This window comes from Cnephaeus nilssonii (assembly GCF_951640355.1).
Source record: "Cnephaeus nilssonii genome assembly, chromosome: 2".
In the NCBI taxonomy this organism is placed as follows: Eukaryota; Metazoa; Chordata; class Mammalia; order Chiroptera; family Vespertilionidae; genus Cnephaeus; species Cnephaeus nilssonii.
The window spans coordinates 75248112-75264708 of NC_137073.1; the positions used below are offsets into that span (position 1 = coordinate 75248112).

General features: G+C 39.4%; 2 protein-coding genes across 3 annotated transcripts in view; one reads left to right on the forward strand and one right to left on the reverse strand.

The window, feature by feature from the left end:
- Window positions 1–16441, reverse strand: part of POLK (DNA polymerase kappa) — a 75331-nt gene extending 58890 nt beyond the window's left edge. Inside the window, exon 1 of one of the 2 annotated variants that reach the window (XM_079796282.1) lies at window positions 16333–16441. The gene's annotated coding sequence lies outside the window, so the exon portion shown is untranslated. Of the gene's footprint in view, window positions 1–13065; window positions 13260–16332 lie in introns of those variants that run through there. The other variant, XM_079796283.1, reaches the window with a different exon arrangement.
- Window positions 16387–16597, forward strand: part of CERT1 (ceramide transporter 1) — a 95933-nt gene continuing 95722 nt past the window's right edge. Inside the window, exon 1 of the mRNA XM_079796303.1 lies at window positions 16387–16484. Coding sequence (XP_079652429.1) covers window positions 16402–16484 — 83 coding nt within the window. The 5' untranslated portion in view covers window positions 16387–16401. The remainder of the gene's footprint in view (window positions 16485–16597) is intronic.

Consider the following 16597-nt stretch of genomic DNA (forward strand, 5'->3'; position numbering starts at 1 on the left):
CTCCTCCCCCTCCTTCCCTTGATGCCATGCCGCCACCATGGCGGGTGAGTGGCAGGCCAATTGGGGCCTGCTGCCAGGGGGGAGAGACAGAGCATGGGAGGTTGGCCACCGGCCCCAAGTAGGGAGCCGGCCCTCAGCCCCCCTGGGAAAGGAGCCACGTACGCTGCCACCCACCCCCAATTCCACATCCCAGCCCAGGGGCCGGCCCCAATCGGACCATCAGGGCCTGCCGGCCAGGGTGAAAGACCATGGGAAGTTGGCTGGCCAGGGGGAGGTTGGCTGTGGGAGCGCACTAACCACCAGGGGGCAACTCCTGCGTTAAGCATCTGCCCCCTGGTGGTCAGTGCACATCATAGCGACCAGTCGTTCAGTCGCTTAGACTTTTATATATATCCTACCTAATAATAGACAAATATGCAAATTGACCGTACCTTCGCTATGCCTATGATTGGCCAGGAGGCGCGGGGGGCGGGACTCGGGGTGGCCGGGGTGGCCGATTGGGCCAGCGGGACGCTGAGCTCGCGTCGCCCGTGGCGACGCGAGCTCAGCGTCTGCGCAATGGCTGTGCTGCGGCACAGAAGGGGCCTCTGGGGCAGCGAGCTCACATCCAACCACGGACCATCAAAAGCGGGGGAGCTGGGTGCCTGTCCGCTCAGGCACCAGCAGACAGGCACCCAGCTCCCCCGCGATCGAAAGCAAAAGCGTGGGAGCTGGGTGCCTGTCCACTCAGGCACCAGGCCTTTCAGAAGCCTTCGCGGCGCCGGAGGCTTCTGAAAGGCCTGGTGCACTAGCGGACAGGCACCCAGCTCCCCCGTGATCGAAAGCGAAAGCGTGTAGGGGACCCTACACGTGCATGATTCAATCATGCACTGGGCCTCTAGTATATAGATATATAGATATATAGATATATAGATATATAGATATAGATAAGAAGCCAGAATAATAAGGTTCCACTACTATTGGAAAATTGAGCTATTATACTTTGTATCACTACACTGTGTTGTGTCCTACAGTAGTGGAAGAAAAATATTTTTTAAATAAATTTAATAAATTGTACAGAAAGAGTTGTACAAGATATTATTTTATCATGGAAAAATGATCTTTTCAATGAATCCCTTCTGACAAACTGCTCCAGTTTTTAAAAAAAGATATATTCTTTATATCATTTCTTAATCCACTGTTGATTTCTTATAGTGCCAAAAGTCTATGGCGGGAGTTTAAAGCACTTTCACAACCTAACCCTTGACAAAAGCTTAAGTAAAACCTCAAACTTTTCCTTAAATCTTTGTTCTAAGAATACTGTAGAGCTCTCCTATAATTTCTTCATATATGTTCTATCACTAATATAAAAGCATAAATACATAGCCTCCTGGAAAAGGAAAGGAATGTTTGTGAGCATGGGTTAAAAAAAACTTGCAAAACACTGAGCTAGAATAACTTATTAAACTATCATCTCTTGCACAATAGAGGATTTATGTTAACTAAACAGAACTATTAGCCCATAAAAGGAATAGTCCAGATTTACTGATACTTATTTTGTCCTTATGAGAGCTAAATATGCTAACTGCTTATTTTAACCTACAGACTTAATAAAGAGTTCAGTTTCAAGAGGCATTTTGATAGAGAGTAAATGATTTGTAGCCAGATAGTCCTGGATTTTTTAAATGTAAACTCTGAAGCTTAATTAGCTGTGTCTTTTGGGGTAATTTATGTTATTTCAAGGTCTATGAAATCTTGGTCTCCTGGTCTGTAACACTTTCCAGGATTGTTGAGGGTTAAATGTTTAATATGTAAGAGCCCCCTAGCACAGTAAACACATAGTAAGCATGTAACTACTTGGATTCTCTCCTCACACATTCATTCTTACTTATTTCTCTAAAATGTAACTAAGACTACAGGCCTAGCTGCAAACATGAGCATGTAATTGTGAAATAATAGAAAAATCATCATTACTAAATAAGACAAAAGGAAAACAATCACCCACCACCAACACACACAAAATGTTAGGCGTAACTTTAAGGAAGTCAGAAAGAACAAATGCCTGGCGCAGCCCCCATCCCTCACAACTCCCATCTCAGATCTTGTGGAACTCAGTAAACCAACAAGAGATTCTTCTTCATGGCTTTTAAGGCTTTACCATCGACATGATCCTAAAATTCAAGTCAAGGTACCAAGCTATATTTTAGTTTACTTCAAGTCGATGAATATAACAGTAAGGTAACCAAGTCTGACACACACATAAAATTTCAACGTTAACAGCTTATGCTGAGTTTGATCTCATAACTCTTAATTGTCTGAACGCACCAACATACTAATGTGTTTGGCATGACTGACTTAAAAAGCACATATATTACTATCTAGGATATGTATAGAAATACTTTATATTAATGTAGCTTAACAAACATCTGCATTTTAATGTAAAAATCAAATTAATATACTTCTAAGAATAGATCAAGTTCTCAGAGTAAAGTTTTAAATTAAATCCTAGAATATCCCCCAAGAAAATTTCTAGAAGTCTAGTTTAGAACATGCATATTTAAAAAATGTAAATACCTGCCCAGCCAGCATGGCTCAGTGGTTGAGCATCGACCCATGAACCAAGAGGTCACGGTTCAATTCCTGGTCAGGGCACATGCTTGGGTTTCAGGCCGGATCCCCAGGGGGTATGTGCAGGAGGCAAGCGATTGATGATTCTCTCTCATCATTGATCTCTCTCTCTCTCTAATCAATAAAGATATATTTTTTTAAAAAATAAATACCTGACAAATGCTTATATTAACAGATTTTTTTAAATATGTTTTTATTGATTTTAGAGAGATTTTCTTCTAGAATCTGTGAAAGAAAAAAATAAGGCAATGTTTTTTGCAGAACTTAGTACAACTAAAATACAGATTTCAAGGGAGTAATAACAGGCCACTCAACCTGTTATTTAATAAATGTATGTTGAATGAATGAATGATGGGCACATTATTATTCAGAAAGGAATAAAATTAATGGTAACACCTCAGTTAAGTATTTTTAAAGGTAATAACTATAAAAGCTAACATGAATCTTATTGTTTTATGTGCATTTATTTAATCTTCGTAAGAGAAGAGGAAACTAAGGTGCAGATTTAGTAGGTACCTTAGATAAAGTTAGACAAATTTGGGACTGTATTTCAGGTCTGGCTTCAAAGCCATTATACTTAATATAAATACAAAAAGGTAAAAATAGAAAATTAGTGAAATCTTACCCAAAAAGATGCAACTATAGTTGTTTTGTTGACTGATAATGGAAGTAATATAAAAGTGGAATGAATGGTGATAAAATATCATATAGTACTGAAATAAAAGGCCCAACTTATGTCTTAATTTAGTTTTAAATGACATCATGATTTTGAAAACTCTCTAAAGTCTTCAAATGAAAATATGAAACAATGACAAGAAACTAAAATAAAGTTATGAAAATATGATGTTCATTCAGACTTTTCTAAAAACTGTGAACTTTTTAAAGAAACATTTATAGATGAGGGCTTTTTTAGTATCCTGAAATGTGATAAACATTGCACAAAGAAAAATGTATTTGGGGATCAACTGCAAATCTGAAGGGACAATTTCAATAATCATAGCATCTAAAACAACCAGTTCATTTCTACCATGCATTTGCCTTACCTAATAACAACTAAAAATCAGTAATTTAAAAAGCCCTATATTTCCATCTAAAGCAACACCGACAATAAAAGAGCAGCATTATACATAAAAGGATTTTTTTTCTGAAAATGAGAGCTTCCTAAATCTTGTCTTTGTACAAGTGAAAGTAGCAGCAAAGGTGACTTCTCTTTTACAATACTGTCAGTGGTTTCTTCTTTTATCATGATACAATAGGAAAAAATAAAACTTTTAAAATAAAATACTTTTCTCTAAAAATAGAAAAAATTGAAACATGAAAATAAAAAATACTAAATTCCATAAAAGTTGGTTACTTTGCTAAAAGTATGTATGATTAATGATAATTAGCATTTTCTAAAAACTTACTTATATGCCAGGCAGGTACTAAATACTTAAGAAATATTCTCTCATTTATTCCTCATGATTACTCACCAATTTAGATATTATCCCAATGAAGTATATAGTAGTAAAATACAAAAGGAAATTGCTCCACTGTTTTCTAACCTCTTGTTATTTCTGTTAAGACCATCATCTTTCAAATTGTTATTCTCCATAGGTGATAATGCCTTTTTTTTTTTTTTTACTGCTTTCAAGTTTTGCTCTTAGTCTTTGTTTTTCAACTACTGACCATGATGTGCCCAGGCACATCCTGTCCTTCAAAGGACAGAGCTAGACCAGGTTCCTGTATTCCCTGTGAACACTTTCCTCCTGCTTCCTTTCACCAGTCCTTGTAAAGCTTTGAAGGTTTTCTCTGTCCCTGACATGCAGCAGGGCTGCCTTCCTCCTTCCCTCCTACCCTCATACGGCATATATTTTAATGTTTTCCCATTGTTCCAAAATACTCCCAATTAAGGAAGAAGACAAAGGCTTTACAAAGCTTCAAAAATTTCCAATTCCTTTTTCAAGAATATGACCTATAAAAAGCTGTTTAAATTATATACCTCTTTTAATTTCTATGTGCAATATCAAGCACTATACCAGTGATGGCGAACTTATGACACGCGTGTCAGCACTGACACGCGTAGCCATTTCTGAAACATTTGCGAAATAATGTTTTTCCCTCAAAGTGACACACTACCCGAGTTATGCTCAGTTTTTTGGCGAAGTTTGACACACCAAGCTCAAAAGGTTGCCCATCACTGCACTATACTAATCTTAACCACAAAATAGTTTGGGTTTTCATCCCATAAAAAACTAGCAACAATCCCTAGAAAGCAGCAAGTTCTTTCTGAAGAAGGCCTTTGCCTCTGGAGTTCACCAGTATTCCTTTACTTGCACACATCTTTTCACATATCCGCATGAGGGCTAAAGTACATATTACTACATGTGAGTCATTGATCCCCCTGACTTCACCTGGTTTCGGATGATCCCCTCGGAGTGTGATTTATAGAGTACTAGAGGCCCAGCGCGCACAAAATCTGCCGCCCTGCGATGCTACGTGAAGCTCCCTGCCCCGGGACGCTCTGCGATGCTTGCAGCCCCTTTACTGCTCCGCGAGGCTCCCCCCCCCCCCCCCCCCCCCCCGTCGACTGCTCCACGAAGCTTGCTGCTGCCCCACGAAGCTCACTGCAGGATGCTCCGAGAAACTCCCCCTGCCCCGCCACTGCTCTGCAAGGCTCCCCGACCCTGCAACTGCTCCGCGAAACTCGCTGCCGCCTGGGTGACTGCTCCACTAAGCTCACGGCCACACCGAGAAGCAGTCCGCCACCACCGCTCAACAGTCCCCAGTCCCGCCCCCGCGCCAGCCCCCGCTCATGGGCTGGGGGACAGAGGGGACCGAGAGGTGCTCCATGCACTTCACGGTGACCGGTCGCCCGTTCGGTCGTGACGCCACCTAGCTCTTTATATATATTAGGATGGTTCTACTGTGAAATGCTTGCTATAGTGGGATCTACATGATAGCCATGCTTTCCTTATGTTAAAAAAAAAAAAAAGGAAAGGAAAATTCTGTTATTTTAGGTATTTCCAACTAACAAAAATGGCCTATTCAGATGTCCCAATGGGCACATATTTATTATACTTTATACATGAATTTTTATACATCTATTTTTAAGGCAAAAATTTCACTGTATTAAGCAAAGATAAATGAACTAGTAATTAATATATTAAACTGTACTTTAATTTTTAAGATAAGTACCTTACTTAATCAAATTATTATTTTGGAATGAATTACAATGGCTAACCTCTTTACCTGAGAAAGAAGGAAATACAAACTAGTTCAGGTTTGGTTATGAAATAAAATGAAGAAATGTAGTTTATATTAACCCTTGATGTACCACAGGATCTATTAAATCCAATTTTAGCTTTTTAGTTTTTTTGAGCAACTTCACTTGTAAGCATTAATGTTTCATATGTTACTTTTTCTTTATCTTGGCAAAATTTCTATATGGATCTATTTTATCATCCTAGGATTTATGTAATCATTACTCATCAATTATTTGTAAGAGTTAAGCTAAAAATAAAATAATAAAATGAAATAATAGAATCACCTAGATGGATGATCTAATAGTAAAAGAAATCCTCACTATTTATCATCCTTCAGTTTTCTTATTATGTTTTGCCCACAGTATTACAACTTTTAAGAAAGTATAAGTGAGGTATAGAGACACCATTTTTGCAGGTTTTTGTTTTTTTAGTAGCTTTTGTTAAATATAGTTGAAAGTTCTGAATTTTTCATACCAGCAAAGAGAAGACAATTGACAGAATTTCACATTACTAGACAAATCAGAAGATGAATATAGAGATTAATAGCATTCTACACTATAATGATGAAATTGACCATATAAGCAAATTCTAGACTATGAATTTTCAGATGATTCAAACATATTTTCTGACACTCAAGAATCAATGAGTAAACAATGCATATTTAAGAATAAAAAGCAAATATGGCATTCCCATCCAATTAGTCATTCAACAGGAAGAACTTCATCACAGAGTATTTGCAACAACTTGGAACACCCCATTTTGCTAACAGGATGTATGACAGTGTTCTTTCATCCTTTATGTTTGCACTAAAAGTTACTTATAAGAGTTTGTAAGTAAACAAATGGTTAAGTTATATACGAAGGGAATAGGTAATGTAGAAATGAAAACTTCATTGGACTTATAATTCCAACTGGACTTATAAATATAAAAATAAAAATGTTTTGCAATTACAAGGGAAGAAAATGGTTGCCTTCTCTTTAACAAGGTTATGAGATGTCAAAGTTTGCAATGTTATTGCATTTTGACAACCTAAGTGCAAAATAAAGAACCATAAGTAATGATAAGCTAGATGTATTAAAGATGCATATTAAATCTGAAACCTTTATTTACAAGATGGATAGTTCTAGAATCATGCATAGAAGTTGATGAGCAGCTAGCTGCTTTACAAAGATAGTAACTACCGTACTTTCCGGCGTATAAGACGACTGGGCATATAAGATTTTCCTGGGTTAAAAAGTCGTTTTATATGCCGGAAAATACGGTATATTGGACTATATTGATGGGATTAGATATATTGGACTACCGTATTTTCCGGCGTATAAGACGACTTTTTAACCCAGGAAAATCTTATACGCCCAGTCGTCTTATACGCCGGAAAATACGGTATTTTAGGGGAATATGGAATAAAATTTTGAGTTAGTATACTAAGTTCTGATTTTTAAAAAAATTTTGTATTTATTGATTTGAGAGAGAGATAGAGAGAGAGAAACATTGATTTGTTGTTCAACTTATTTTTGGATTCATTGGTTGACTCTTATATGTGCCCTGATCTGGGATCGAACCGGCAACGTTGGCATATGGAAATGATGCTCTAACTAACTGAGCTAGCTGGCAAGGGCAAGTGTCCATTTTTATTACAATTTCTAATAAAGTTGTTCACTATACCTTCATTACTTCTCAAGATTAATAAGTTACTCAAAAATATGAAAAATTAAACTGATGATAAATTCCAATCACTATTTTTTCTGATATATTGAGTTAAATCAAAACATAACTCCTGCCCTGGCTGGAGGCTCAGTTGGTTGGAGCATCATCGTGTACACCAAAAGGTTGCGGATTCGATTCACAGTTGAGGCACATACCTAGGTTGAGGGGTTTGATATCCAGTTAGGGGTGTATGGGAGACAACCAATTAACGTTTCTCTTCTCTTCTCTCTCTCTCTCTCTCTCTCTCTCTCTCTCATCAATAAAAACATATCCTTAGGTGAAAATTTTAAAAAAGACAAACAAACAAGCAAAAATTCCTTTATCAACATTACACAAAAGAAAAACTGCAACAGGCCCCAAAGATCACTTAAATTATTTACAAGTAATTAGAACATAGATTTGCTAGCACACATATTTCACTGGTTATCAATCATAGAAAAAAAACTGTAAACTGGCTACATATTATTGCAACTTAAAAATGTATATGGATGAATTTTCTTTTAGGAAAATTGCCAAACTAAAGAAAAACTATGCAACATACTAAAATATAATCTGGCTCTAACAGATGCTCAAATGCTTTAAAATATCATTGTAGTATAATTTGGGTTTTTTAAGTCTAAAATCAATTTTATATGTATTAAAAGTATCTATATATATAAAAGGCTAATATGCTAAGTGTCCAGCTGTCCAACCAGTCGCTATAACGCGTACTGACCACCAGGGGCAGACGCTCAACGCAGGAGCTGCCGTGATGCGCACTGGCCACTTACAGAGAAATGGCACCAAGGACCTGGTGTCCACAAAGCAACACTCGGCTTCCCCCAAGAGGGACACAGGCCCCACCACCACCCCGGAACAACACCCCACCAAATCGCAGCCAATGCTGCTAAGACCCCATGGTACAAAATGCGGCCCACAGCCCAGCCCAGCCCGGAAACAGTTGATGTGGGCGCCAGGTAATGATGTCACATAGCATCGCCCAGCTTCCTCTCCCTAGCAACTAGCCTCCTTGCAGTTTCTTCAGCCCAGGAACATGTCTTGCTTTGTAGCCAGGTGGAAACGTTTTACACTTTAACCAAATGTCTGTGAAGTGTTTTCACGTGCCTCATCTCATTTGATCCTCACAGAAGTCCTGGAGTAGGTAGATAGGAGACTCTGTGGAATCCTATTTTCTTTTCATTAGCCAGAAAACGGAGATTTAGAAAGCTTAGAAACTTGCCCTGACGGGTTTGGCTGAGTGCATAGAGCATCGACCTAAGGACTCAAGGGTCCCAGGTTCGATTCCAGTCAAGGGCATGTACCTTGGTTGTGGGCACATCCCCAGTAGGGGATGTGCAGGAGGCAGCTGATCGATGTTTCTTCTCTCATCGATGTTTCTAACTCTCTATCCCTCTCCCTTCCTCTCTGTAAAAAAAATCAATAAAATATATTTTTTTTAAAAAAAAAAGAAAGCTTAGAAACTTGACCCGACTGAAAAGTAAGAAATGGTGGACGTTGAAAATGACTTCAGGTTTTCTCACAGCACAGAATAGTCAAACATTGCTGCAGTTAAATATTTTACCCTTTGTTCTCCCTGCGTGATCTACAATAATAATCTGCTTCGTGTTGATATTTATTACTGTGTTGCTGACAATTACCTGAAAGAGAAGTTGGGGGGCTTTACTGGGCTGGAAAAAGTTTAGCTAAATCAGAAAGCAGGTCTAATTAAGCAAGTTTATTCTACATATATAAAAGGCTAAGTTGACTTGCACATGTGCGATACATAAAGCTCTTGCTGGTGCCAATTACACGCGTGTGTTTCGATCTCTCATTGTCAATCATGAATTTGGTTGACACTTCTATTATAAAGGGCAAATAGTAATATTAAAATATTTCTTCCAATTAATTTCCTTTCAATGTGCACGAATTTGTGCACCGGGCCACTAATATACTATAAGCCTCTGAAGTTCCAAATTCTAGATGCAACTATTCACTAACTATGGGCAACTTATTTAACTTTTTTGAACTTCTATTTCTTTATATGTAAGACAAGGATAATGTCTACCCTGAAGGATTTTTATGAAGAGTGAATACTAAATGTAATAAACCTAAAACAACATTTTACATTGGGTAGGTCCTTCTTCCTTACAAAAAGCTATGATGGAATCTGGTTCTTTAGTTTCTCATTAATTTTTACTATGCTAGTGATTTTTCTCCTAGACCTTGTTAATTACAATTCCTACAGCTTCCCTTCAATCATCAACCAACTAAACTTATTCCATTTATCTGTAAATATTTCCTGAACACTTACTATGTGACAAGCATTTTTAAATCTTTACCTGATCTCTAAAAATAACGCTACTGTTAAAAACATAAAAATTCTGCCCTGGCCGGTTTGGCTCAGTCGATAGAGCGTTGGCCTGTGGACTGAAAGGTCCCAGGTTCAATTTCGGTCAAGGGCATGTACCTTGATTGCGGGCACATCCCCAGTGGGGGGTGTGCAGGAGGCAGCTGATAGATGTTTCTCTCTATCCCTTTCCCTTCCTCTCTGTAAAATATCAATAAAATATATATTTTTTAAAAAAACATAAAAATTTTATACACTTAATTATTGTCTGTATTCGTAGATAGAAAAATGTTACAAAACAATGAATCTATGGAAGATGTGGTGTATATATCTCATATTTACAGCACCCTAATCAGAATCATCAATCATATAGCAGAATTCATGAGGATGAAGAAGATAAACTGTCTATTCAGAAACTGTCTGTATCACCATAGCAACGTGTATATTCTACAACAATATTTTTCAGCTTACTTGACTAAGAAGAGGATCTGAAATTATAGTAAAAGTGAAACAATGAAAGAGTTGGAAAGAAAAAGAGGAAGTAAAACACAATTACAAAATTAACTATCATAAGGATTCTACTAATACTTAAAAATACCACACTGCTTTATACACTATGAATTTAATGTATTAACAAAATAATTTCTCAATTGTAACAGCAAAAGAAGTTAAAAGAGATTCAAAAGCTTGGGGGGAAAAATGAAAAGAAAATGTGTACATACAGAGTGGACACTGATATCACTGTTCATCTATCATAGATGTATACTCTGTGGATTTTTTACCGTTAGAGTGAAATTATGAAACAGTTAGTCCTGACAAGTTTTTAACCAACAAAACCAAATATATATACATATAGGTAGGTATATAGATAGATAGGTAGATAGATAGGTAGATATAGATATAGATATAGATAGGTAGATATAGATATAGATATATAGATATAGATATAGATGATAATGGAATACAATTTCAATTTTATTCAACAGTGAAAAACAATATTTCTGCTTGGAACACACCTAGCTTGGCTCTCCTCTATACAACAGGAAAAGGAATAAAAGGGTAGCTTACACGCTCTTTGAAATTCCTTTTCAGAAATCACTGTCTTATGCTGAATGTTAGAACTTTCTGTGGGATATTACATATTTTTAAGAAACTATATGCAGTGCATTATGGTATCATTTGTCCTTGGAGAGTTAAAAGGTAAAAATCAACACACAAGGGAGTCTAAGATATATAAGTTATGCAAAGTCACCTTATGGATCAAGTAACAGTAAGTCCTGACAGTAGGAGCATAATACACTAATAATAATTGAAGTAATTAAAGAGTCTCTCAATCCAAATGGAGGGTTGGTGATTAGGAACAGAACAAAGAAGAAGCAAGCAAGCAATATGGCCATGCCTACTTAAATATCCATCTCCACAAAATGGATAACCTAACCTAATGCTGCTAACCATTTAGAATCATAATGATACCCCTTGGAGGAAAATAAAAATATGAGGCTGAGATGTAAGAAATCAAGTCTGGCTTCGATGCCAGGATATAAATACAAATCACAGGGCCTGAAAAAATGGTGAGAAGATTGGGGGTGCTTGGAATGCTGGGGTGGGAAACATGATTGAAGTCACAATTATGAATAGGCATAACATAAGCTTCTCTTCTCTATCCCTGTGAGCCAAGTAAAACAGGATGTAAGGCATGTTACAAAAGTTCCATTATAGCTTATTATTCTCCCAGCTTCTATTTCTCACCTGCTCCCTCCTCAACTATTCCCATCACTGCCGCCAACGATTGCTATGGTAGAGGAGGAATACAGGAAGAGGGAAAACAGTAACAGACAATAGTTATACACAACACATATAAACAATAGTAATATAGGGGAAAAGGGAGAAACGAGAGAGAAAATTGCAGTTCCCTCTTACCTGTTTAATTTAAAATGGAATTTGTACAATAGTATAAATAGACTCTCTCTCTCTCTGTCCACATATATGTGTATATTGTAAAAATCATAAATAGTGCTCTTAGGGAAAAAATGAGGAAACAGTTAAAAAAGAAAAGCAAGAACCATATTTCATTGCTTCAGGGACACACATTTTTTTCATTTTTAAAAAATCCTCACATAAGGATATGTTTTCATTGATTTAAGAGAGAGAGAGAGAGAGAGAGAGAGAGAGAGAGAGAGAGAGAGAACATCGATCGGTTGCCTCAAGCATGCGCGCCTACCTGGGATCAAACCCGCAACCTAGTTATGTTCCTTGACTGGAAATTGAAGCTGAAACATTTTTGATGTAGGGGACAATGCTCCAACCAACTGAATCACTGGGTCAGGGCTTTTCACATTTTAACATTGCTAAAATTGGGATGTCTCACATAATCCTTGTCAGTAAGGTAGCAGTTGTGACATACTTGTCATTACCTATGCATCAAAACATGAAGAATCGGTGTCAGCAGCTTGGAGAAAAAACTCTGAAGACAATGATGTGGCATTCTTAAGAAATGTTGCAATCATCAATTCTCCTGATCATGAATATATGGAAACAAGGGACATTAACAACTCAAAATTAAAAATTAATTTAGAACACTGTGAATGTGGAGAGATTAACTAGATCTGGCCCTCGTGATTCAGTGGTTAGAGCACCGGCCTGCACACCAGAGGGTGGCAGGTTGGATTCCCAGTCAAGGGCATGTAGCTGGGTTACAGGTCCGATCCCTGCCCCTGGTGGGGGCACATGTAGGAGGCAACTCCCAGGGTTCCTGTCCCAGCCTTACAAAGGGTTCTGCAATCTGGAGAAAGGGGCTGATGCGTAGATTAAGAAGGAGTCCAAGGACGAAAGATAATTTTGAAAGCCAGAGGAGCCAGAGGAGCTTCAGCTAAAGGAACTGAAGACTACCACTTGACTAAGGACCCCATGCAATTTATTAACACAAATTGTTCTAAGGCAAGGTGGAGATAATACACTTCAAAGGGTAAGGTTTACAGAAGCATTGCCAGTTTGGGGAATAGCCTACAGCTGTTCAGGTGTTTGGCCAACAGGAGGCAATAACATGTAGATTTCAGATGCCCTGAGCTGTCTGGCAGCAGACTATCCTATTCAGGTTTGGGATAAGTGCCGTTTAGCCGTTCCAACAGGTAAACTACATATGTGGCTCAGCCCTTGTTGAACCCTCCAAGCTTCACCAACCTTTTGATGAAACTCTTGTAATTATTACATGCTGGAATTGGTTCCCGGCAGGCAACCAATTCATATTCTGTCACATACTAGTAGATTTTTCTCAGTCTCTCCTCCACCCCCTCTCTTCTATATCTAGAATCAATGAAAAAAATAATTGTCACTCCTTGAGTGAGGATTTAAAAAAAAAAAGAGATTAACTAATCCTTACCTAATTAATATCAGTTACCTTTCCTCCTACCACAAGTGATATATACATATACACATGCACACACATATACCTATATAGATATTCTTTCCTTCATACAAAACAGTATAAAGACAAAAATTTAAATGCTCCATAATTTCACCATCCAGATTATTCAAGCCATTAAAATAGGGCCAAAAAAATCAGCTGTATTATTCACATGCTGTATTTTGCTTATTTGTACTCTAGTTTTTAGACTGTTGCTATTCATAGATTTTTAGCTGTTTCATAGATTAGTATTTTATTTCTAAGTTTACAAAATCATGTTTCTCATGTAAACCCCTAACTTTTAACCCAGTTATGCTTCAGTTTGGAAAAGCTGTATAAAAAACAGTTAAATTCCCAGGTTAGTTAAAAAAGACTACTTAACTCAAAACACATATTTAACAAAAAAATACTGTGGAAATACAGAACCTATAAGCTCTGTTATGGACTAGTGTTCCGCCACAATTCATATTTGAAGCTCTAACTCCTTACGTGACTAAATTTAGAAATAGACCCTATAAAGAGGTAATTAAGGATAAGTGAAGTCATAACCGATAGGATTGATGTTCTTACAAGAGGAGAAAGGCCAAAGCCACCCAGCCTGTGGTATTTTGTATGTCAGCCTGAGCTAATACATAGGCTTTTTATAGACTACTAGAAGCCTGATGCACAAAATTCATGCAAGGGGCTTGGCCCTCGCAGCCTCGGCTGGCCCTTGCAACCCCAGCTTCGTCCGGAAGGTCGTTGGGACAGTGGTCTGGATCGTCGTTCTGCTGTTCAATCTAATTAGCATACTAGCTCTTTATTATATAGGATACTAGAGGCCCGTGTATGACATTGTGTACTGGGGGCGGGGGAGGGGGGGTGTCCCTCAGCCTGGCCTACACCCTCTCCAGAAATGTCCGACTGACGGCTTAGGCCTGCTCCCACCAGCTCAGGGCTTCTGGCTGAGTGGCGCTCCCCCTGTGGGAGTGCACTAACCACCAGGGGGCAGCTCCTGTGTTGAGCATCTACCCCCTGGTGGTCAGTATGCATTATAACGACCAGTCATTCTGCAGTTCAGTTGATTTGCATATTACCTTTTTATCATATAGCATTATTTTTTTATAAAATTAGTGTTTTCTGTTTCAACTTGGATATCCTCTCCTGCTATATTTCTAGCATCAGAAACAAATAAATACTCCCCTTAATTCCTCTACCTGCTGATCAGTAAAACTGCAAACCTTACCAATTCCAGCACCTCTGGGTGTTTTGGGTTTTTTGTTTGTTTGTTTGGCTTTTGAGTCTTGACGGGGGAGTAGAGGGCCAGGATGCAGGCTTTGGAATTGGTGCTGAGTGGAAATAAAAGCTGAGAGAATGAGATGAGGTGGAAGATAGGCAGATAGAAGATGAATTGAAGAACTCTAGTGGGATGGGAATGAAAATTGGAATCAGGATATTTGGGCTCAAACTGCAACTATGCTCTTTACTAGTTGTATGACCTTCGGAAGGTTATTTAACTTCTCTGTGGTTCAGTTTCTTCATGTGAAACATCAGACATCCTACCTAATAAAATAGTAATATGCAAATTGACTGCACCTTTGCTACGCCCAAGCCACGCCCACCATCCAAAGACACGCCCACCAGCCAATCAGGGTGAGTATGCAAATTACCCAACAAAGATGGCGGTTAATTTGCATACGCTGAGGGAGGGAGGAGTGAAGACTGAAGACAACTTAGAACAGTGATGGGCAACCTTTTGAGCTTGGTGTGTCAGACTTCACCAGAAAACTGAGCATAACTCGGGTAGTGTGTCACTTTGAGGAAAAAACATTATTTCGCAAATGTTTCATCCTCAGGAGCAGCAAATGTTTCATCCTCTTAGGCGGCCGCGTGTCATCAGAAATGGCTACGCGTGTCAGTGCTGACACGCGTGTCATAGGTTCGCCATCACTGACTTAGAAGGAAGACGGAGGAAAAGCGGAAAGCAAGATGGCTGCCAGAGGGAAAGCCCAGGCGGGGCGGGGTGGGGCAGGGCGGAGTGGGGCGGAACGGGGCGGGTGGCAGCAGTGCGTGGGTGCAGGCGCAGCGGCCGATTGCAGGATTTTTCCTGCAAATGGGCTACTAGTAGAAATAGAATAGAAATAATAAATTCTACATTGGGATTAAATAGGACAGCATAAATAAATGATGTTCAAATCATTAGGTGAAATTAAGAACATAGTTACTCTGGTGTGTTTATTTATAGTATATATTATTTACTTACACAATTCTTCTCTTTATATAGGTATTCTGAAGCAAAGAGAAGGGTATCGTCTTGGAAATCATATAGATCTGTATTCAAATCCTAACTCTGTCACGTAGACTATATGACACGGGTCAGTCTTATAATGAAGTTTCCATACCAACCTTTTCTATCTTTCAGAGATCGGTAGGTCGGTAGAGATGGTTAACCTGAGTCTCGGGGAGATACTCATTTGCAACTAAAGGAAAACTCCAGGCGATTACCTCACATTCTTATTTTACTTTAAAAACTCTTAAAACGTGACTTATTCTCTGACACCTTCAAAATTACTCTCCACAAAATAAAACTCCTGGAAATCTAACAACGTCAAGTGTTTGCTCTGGTGAGAAGGAACTGAAAATGTTTCCTTCAAAGGCGGGAAACGTCAAGTGTGAAGTCTCATTTCTAAAGATGGGATGGAAGACTTTCAAAATTTGCAGAGGCCGTTTGGCGGAAAGAAACCCGTTTGGCGGAAAGAAACCCCCTTGGCACTGGAGATGGCAAACCCCTGGCCCTGGGTGGAGGCGGAAGAGTCCCGGACACTCGCCCGGCAAGAGGCAAAATGCTCCCCGGCTTTCGGGAAGCCGCCATGGAAGGCCGGCCCGGCACCCTCAGCGGAGAGTTATCTCTCGTCCGCCCCCCAAGCCCGGAGGATTCGTCATAAACACGCTAGGCAGCAAGAGAAGCGCGGCGGAGGGGAAGCGGTCACGCAATTATCCCACGAAGCCCATCCACAGCTTGACCGTCCCCAGGACAACAAGCCTTACCGACGCGAAACACTCACCAGTGGACTCACAATCGCGACTACAACTCCCAGGAGGCAACGCGGCTGTCGGAGCTGGTCTTTCCCAGAATGCAGTACAGCGGCGTCCCCACCCCTCCTCCTTTCTCCGCTCCTCCTACTTCTCTCCCTGGCGTCACGCGGGAGGGCCGGAGGTAGGGTGCTGGAGGGACCCCAAGCCCACGACGTGCAGCGTCAGACGTTGGGAGGGGGCCGGGGCGGGGAGGCGGGGGAGAATGGGAGGACGAAGAGGAGGGAGGAGGGAAGA